Genomic DNA, 7,500 nt, shown 5'->3' with positions numbered 1-7,500 from the left:
GACTGTTCAGTTTGTAAAATATATGTTAGTATTCACTTTGGGACGAAGTTATATTATGACAGATCCAAAAAGGGGATAAATATTACTGGCTGTCCATAGTACTAGTGATCTTATCTTCAAATGATCCTAATTAGAAGTTTGATTGGACTTGGGATTCTTGGGTAAAGGAAAAACCATTGCTTTCTTTTTGGATAAGTATTTAGTTTCAAACACAACTACTTTTAGTAGCATGAGCATAATTTCTATTCTCCCTCTTTAGCTGACGACCACATTTCGGAGATGGGCAGTGCGATGTATTTCATCATGGCTCTGAACAATTTTATATGGATTTGATGTCACATTTTGCAATCATGTCCAAAAGTATAATTATTAAGTGAGAAACCAAAATCACCTTTAGTCACAATTCAATTCAAAAACAATACTTCAAAAGAATATTTCACTACTGAAATAGGACAAAGAAAGAAATGGAAATTCATTATAAGGGGAAAATATAATGAGCCAGGTTGAAAATGGCTGACAATTATTCAATGAAAGGGACTTGAATGAATAAATAACTGAAATAATCAACTAATTAAACATAACATAAATTGAAGTTTACCTTGTTTCCACACTCAAAAAGTTTGGCAATTTGACATAATGTAAAGAATGGCCCAAATTAGTTACTATCCGTGGAATTTCAACCTCAATTCTGTTTTCAGGTGGCTCCTCAACTTTGTTTTCTTCATTTTCATCATCATCGTCAATGACACCAGCCTATTGTAGCAAACAAACAGGAAAAATTGATTTAGTTCCAGTAACTGAAAACTTATTTTTTCACTTTATCAGACAAGCCCTGGTACTGAATGGCAAATATGGTATAACATCTAATATATATTGACACTTGCTAGACTCAAATGTTACATTCTAGTTTCTTTTCACCATCCTTCTCCACCTTGCAATGATAAGATTGGTGAGAATTTTATATAATGCAGAAAACTGCCACTGTATATTTCAGTGAAAAAATTTGAATTTGAAAAATAAAAATACCGAAAAATTATCAATCCGAAAAGCATGATCTTCACTATATCCATATAAATTGTCTCCTTATAATATAATACTTTAGAATAGGTCTAGCATAGTTCAATTTAGACACATATCCATTTCTGAGTTAATTAATCACATTTTTCAATAGTTTTGAATCTCAAACATAACTTTAAACAACAACAGCAAAAAGAAAATCAAAATCTAACTAGTTTTGAGTCAGAAAAGTAACCCCAGCAAAGTCTGTATAAACCTATTAAAGCTGTTTGAGTGGAAGTCTGTATGGAATTTGGAACAGATACAGAGTGCTGTCTTGAACGTGTAAAGTAAATATTACTGTCAAGGTCAAGCTTTTTCTTTTCTTTTTTTTTTTTAAACATAAAAACTTCGTTTTTTTGTTTGTTTGTTTGTTTGTTGCTTTAGGTCTCTTCCAACACAATTGAGGTTATATGAGAGACCGCTGAAACAAAAAAACAAGCAATCTAACAAAAATAGTACAAATGTAAATCAAAATCATAACCTAAAGATATCATAAGCTCAATTATAAATAACCAAGAACAAACAGGCAGAAGATTTACAGAAAAAAAAATATCCCCTGTCAAAAATACAATCACAAACCAAAGAAGCAGGATAGGCTAGTAAAGAGAAGAAGAAACGACATCACTATCGGATCGTACACCCATGCGAACATCATAGGTATATGATTCAAGGGTGATGCTCCCATCCAACCACCCACAAACTTCGTTTTCACAAAAGGATCATCAAAAAAAAAAAGTAAACACAAATTGGTCACATTAGCAGTGAGACAGCAATGATTAAATAAAAGAATTAACTCACCCGTCTAACTGTTTGTTCTTCATCACCACCATCGCCCAATATCTTGTCTTCTTCATCTGAACTTATATCCCCAGTATTACCAAACAATTCCATCGCATTCAGATCTGTCAAGTCCATCTCAGCTGTATTTAAAAAAAAAAAACAACAATAATTTTTCATGCATTTCATAATCATATGTAAAAATCCAATTTCAAAAGATAATTCATTATATAAATCTTTATGCAATGATTAACCTGTGAGCAAATTGTGCAGTATATAAATTTATGCAATTTTAAACATTTTATGAAAGTTTCAGAAGAGGATATATTTTCACGACAATCAAAAAATAAATGATAAATATAATTTGAATAAGAACAGAGATGAGAATGTCCACCTCACAACTTGAAAAGAATCATAATTTGAATCCTAAATAATTGACAAGTAGTTCATGTAGCATTTAACATCAATAAATTGTTGGCCATATTAAAATAAATGTTCAAAAGTGAAAGACCTAGCAGCAATAGCTCTTTGCACATAAATCAAAGTGCAAATAAAACAGAGATCAATGCTTAGAACATTTTAACCAATTCTATAATTTCAGCAATTTGCATAAATATATCATAGGTCTCAACTCAAAATTTGAAAAAGTAGGAATTTTATGTGCAGTGCCGACTAAAGAGTTGGTATAACAAATCTTACCCAAAAGTTTCAACATAAGGAAACCCTATAATATATGTTCACTGTTTACATAAAGTTTGAAAAAAATGTCAAATAAAAAGACACTGACCAAATTATTACAAAACACCAGAGGTTGAGAAGGGAGGGTAAGGGTAAGCGGGGGGAAGGGGATGGGAGGGGGTAGAGTTATGAGGAGGCACTCCTTGACCAAATCACTCCTTGACCAAATCACTGGAGGTCAAAACAGCGACAGTGAAGAAAATTGGGATAGCGGATTTCTGTTATATAGTGAAATATTGAGATCTTTTTGAAAGCAGAGTTTAAATGGATTTGCTGGGAAGATAAAAGAAGCCAGTACAAGAACATCGATTAAACTTAATTTCATAGATAACAACATGTTCAATAAGCTTGGGATCATTAAATAAAAATTGGGGTGTTAAGTAAAAGATGTACCTTCTTTCATAAGAGCATCTTTTTCTGCTTGATCAATTTCATCCATTTCATCATGTCCTTCATCATCATCATCATCCTCATCATCATCACTCACAGCCTGACGCTTTTTCTTTCTTGGTACATCACTGTCAGAGTCAGATCCTGATCCTGATCCAGAGCCTGACTTATCTCGGCCTGAAAATGGAGAGCAATCTTTATCAAATGCTTGCCTAGAAAGATTGGGTTACATATACAATACAATATACCACTGCTATACCTTTACCTCTATCATCAACCCAATATTTAACATGGAAAATGGTAAAAATTTTCACTATGCAAATCGGTACAAGTTTTATAATCAAGTAAACTACTAATTATTGAGAGAACATCATATTTCAATTTTTTTTTTTTAATGACAAACAAACTAACATTACACTTCAGCTACTTTATATATAATAAACTTTTCTACCAAGCCTTCTGACAAATTCTTCGAAGCTTTTATCATGTGAAAAAAACTCAAATTACCAGGGGAAGAATGTCTGCTGTCTTCACTTCCTGCTCTTGAACTTGCTCTACTTCCTTTGGAATAAAAAACAGGCAAGAGGTTATAGAAGGTTATAGAAACACACACACACACACACACACTCTCTCTCTCTCTCTCTCTCTCTCTCTCTCTCTCTCTCTCTCTCTCTCTCTCTCTCTCTCTCTCTATCTCACACAGAGACACACACACACAAAGGCACTTTCACGCCCTATCTATCTCTCAAAACTATGGTATATTATATGATATGATCAATACAGCCTTAATATATGAATAAATAGATCCTATACTAATGATATATTGTATTGTAAATGAAATAGCCTAACTGACTGAGTGAGTCAGCTTATAAATAAATAAGAAGAAGCAGAAGGAGGAGGAGAAGAAGAGGAGAAAAAGGGAAGGTTTGCTTGTTTTTGTTTTTAAGGGTTTTACGGCGCTTGCGACATACAGAGGTCATATCAGTACCAGTAAAAAGAAGAAAATGGAATAGTCTAAATATTTTAGATGTACAATTAAAGCACTCAAGAAAAAGTAAGACAAAGGGGAATTGGTTCAAATAGGAACAGACGTAGATTCCAAGAGCATACCACCAATGTGCTTAGTTTAAGATCACCTTAAAGTCTCATCCAGACACCAGCCCAGCACAGGATCCCACTAAGAGGAACACACTCAAATGTTTACACAGAATACATAACTAATAATATAACAGAGAGATGATTTGCAAGGAAAAAAACTATCATCTCCAAAAACTATAACTATACATTTAACTGTTTCCCTCCCAGTCAAGGACTCCAGCCAGGTCTGTGACAAGACTAAGTAATCCCATTCCACGACAAAGACAGAAAGCAACTCGGAAAACAGATATATGGGGATAGAAGACACATTGTGACTGCCTTCCCACCATGGGAGGAGAAGAAGCAAAGGAGGAGAAGAAAAAGAAGAAGAAGAAGAAGAAGAAGAAGAAGAAGAAGAAGAAGAAGAAGAAGAAGAAGAAGAAGAAGAAGAAGATTTTTTTTTGTTTGTTTGTTGCTTTAGGTCTCTTCCAACACAATTGAGGTTATATGAGAGACCGCTGAAACAAAAAAACAAGCAATCTAACAAAAATAGTACAAATGTAAATCAAAATCATAACCTAAAGATATCATAAGCTAAATTATAAAAAACAAAGAACAAACAGGCAGAAGATTTAAAGAAAAAAAAATATCCCCTGTCAAAAATACAATCACAAACCAAAGAAGCAGGATAGGCTAGTAAAGAGAAGAAGAAACGACATCACTATCGGATCGTACACCCATGCGAACATCATAGGTATATGATTCAAGGGTGATGCTCCCATCCAGCCACCCGCTAAGAAGAAGAAGAAGAAGAAGAAGAAGAAGAAGAAGAAGAAGAAGAAGAAGAAGAAGAAGAAGAAGAAGAAGAAGTAGAAGAAGAAGAAGAAGAAGAAGAAGAAGAAGAAGAAGAAGAAGAAGAAGAAGAAGAAGAAGAAGAAGAAGAGTAAGAAAAAGAAGAGATATACAACTCAACCTTCGCCTAGCCTAAGTCTATGTTATTTCTCATACATTGGATGGTTTACAAAATTCTACAATAACTCTCAAATAGTCAACTGGTCTTTGGCTCTGATATCAACCCTCAAAAATAATTTGGTCAATATACTAAGATTAACAAAAACACTGTCTATGATTCGTTCATAATAAATTCAATTTAGAACTGTAAGTGCTAGTCAACTAAATGTTCTGAAAAAAATTCTTAGAAAGTACAGCCCCTATGATTTAAATCCATATGCTTACATAAAGTGTAAAATGGTGATGCAAAGAGCAAAAAAATTGTGGCGATATTGTCAGAAATTTTATAGGTTTTATCATTGTATTGAAATTACCTGATCTACTGCTTCTTCTGGATCGATCACTTTTTTCGCTTCCAGCTGGGCTTCCACTTCTGCTCCTCTGCGCTGCAGAGCCACCACTGTGATGACTACCAGCTGGACTATGACTTCTACTTCTGCTTCTACTGTGACTCTTGTCACTCTTTGCTGGGCTCTTGCCACTGGCATCACTCTTTGCTGGACTACCACTGCGGCTTCTGCTTCTGTGACTTCCCTCTGGACTTTTTGGTGATGCTTTCTCTCCTGGAGAACCCGAGCGGCTTCTGCTCCTACTCTTACTTTTAATGCTAGCAGAGGGACTCCCCGGTTCACTGTGATGACTCGTCTCACTTCTAGCAGGGCTCCCCGGTTCACTGTGATGACTCGTCTCACTTCTAGCAGGGCTGCCCGGTTGACTATCAATACTTTTGTGACTTGTAGCTGGACTTCCAGGATGACTGCTGCTCCTGTGACTGGTTGCAGGGCTACCTTGTAGACTTCTTGCAGGGCTACCATGTTGACTTCTTGCAGGACTGCCACTGGCATGACTGCCAGCTGGACTTCCAGGGGGACTCCCACTCCTTTCACTTCCTGCTGGACTTCCACTCATGGGACTGCCAGGCAGACTTTCGGATCTGTTGCTTGCTGGACTTCCACTCCTGTTGCTACCAGCAGGACTTGATTCTCTGCTCCCATGTTGTTCCCCATCTGATCGCTTTCATCAAAAGAGGAGAGGTAATAAAATGAGCAATTGTTATTGAATGCATGCTAATTATGTCTTTAAATTAGAAAATAAAAAATGGAATTCTGAGTTATGGGTTCACAGCTATTAAGTTAGAAATCCTAAAATATTTTTTTTAAAGTGAATTTTGCTGACAAACCCAACAGTATGACAATTTTAAACTCCAACACTGCTCTAAAGTTGCTGTCAAGTTTAATTTCATAAAATCATCATAACTTTGGAAGCGTTTATCCTAGGATTAAAAGTAAGGTATCACATTAAATGGTTTTTAAAGGCCTATCTGTCTATGTGAAACAAAAATATTCGTTTTTATTTTTGAAAAAAATTATCAAACTACCAACCTTGACAATTGACAAATCGTCACTTGCCAAGGACCATGTCAGTTCGTTAATCAACTACTCATGTCTACTTTTAATTTTAACGGCCACGGAGTAACGTTAGTGTTACAAGTTATTGCCACGGAGTGATGTTATTAATTTTAATTTCTACTCGCATTTTCTCTTCTCTCTCTCTGTAATTTTCTCCTTTAAGTTCTCTCTCTGTCTCTCCTCTCTCTCTCTCTCTCTCTCTCTCTCTCTTTGACATTGTTATATTGATATTATAAATGCTCTCCTTTCCTTTTCTTTTTCCTCTCCCATTTTCTCTCTCATTTCCTGTTTTAGCCACATAACTTGCCAGTTGGTAAATCGTCAACTACCTACTATTAATTGCCACGGAGTGACGTCAATTAATAATGTTGATACTCTTTTATTTTCCCTTCTCTCTCTCTGTCTTATTTTCTTTATTTCTTAGATTTTATTACTTTCTTTTTTCTCTCTCTCATTTCCTCTCTTTACCCTCGGACCGTGCCAGTTGGTAATTGGTAAATCGTCAACTCTTAACTGCCACAGACTATGGAGTGATACGTTAATATATTAGTAGTACACTAGTACTGTAGTAGTAGTAGTAGTACTAGATAGTACTCTCATTTTCTCAGATTTTCTCCTCTATCTCAATCTCTTTCATTTATTTATTTTATTCTCTCTCTTTATTTCCTATTTTTGTCATGGACCATGCCAGTTGGTAAATTTTCAACTATTTATTTACTAATACTAGATAGTAATTAATACTATTAATTTATGATTCATACTTGACTTGGAGGGATTTGCCCCACTTCATTTTTATTCTTCTGTTTGTGTTTTTCGCTGACTCCCAAAATAACAGTAATTTTTGTTTTGATATGATTTTAACTCGTCTTGGACTTTGTGAAAAGACATTTAAAAATTTTAAACAAATGCCGACGAGTGGAGATTCAAACCTTTCCATGATTGACCAGAATCAATCCAGTGTAAACTTTACATATTGTGTAATACAAAAAGGCCAAGTCTTTGGCAACTGAGAATTGACGTTATTATTGTTGTTGCTACT

At 34.9% G+C, this 7,500-nt stretch overlaps 1 protein-coding gene across 1 annotated transcript in view; it reads right to left on the bottom strand.

Moving 5' to 3' along the window:
* LOC144962923 (uncharacterized) overlaps positions 1 to 7,500 on the bottom strand; it is a 13,505-nt gene that overhangs the window by 5,586 nt on the left and 419 nt on the right. The window contains exons 2-6 of the mRNA XM_078896328.1: positions 5,367 to 6,066; positions 3,472 to 3,525; positions 2,968 to 3,141; positions 1,858 to 1,979; positions 599 to 753 (exon numbers count right to left, since the gene is read on the bottom strand). Of these exons, the coding sequence (XP_078752454.1) occupies positions 599 to 753; positions 1,858 to 1,979; positions 2,968 to 3,141; positions 3,472 to 3,525; positions 5,367 to 6,066 (1,205 nt within the window). The remainder of the gene's footprint in view (positions 1 to 598; positions 754 to 1,857; positions 1,980 to 2,967; positions 3,142 to 3,471; positions 3,526 to 5,366; positions 6,067 to 7,500) is intronic.

Source organism: Berghia stephanieae, chromosome 1, assembly GCF_034508935.2.
Source record: "Berghia stephanieae isolate SIO BIC M18660-M18661 chromosome 1, UCSD_Bste_1.3, whole genome shotgun sequence".
In the NCBI taxonomy this organism is placed as follows: Eukaryota; Metazoa; Mollusca; class Gastropoda; order Nudibranchia; family Aeolidiidae; genus Berghia; species Berghia stephanieae.
This window is presented reverse-complemented; position numbering and strand designations above follow the sequence as displayed.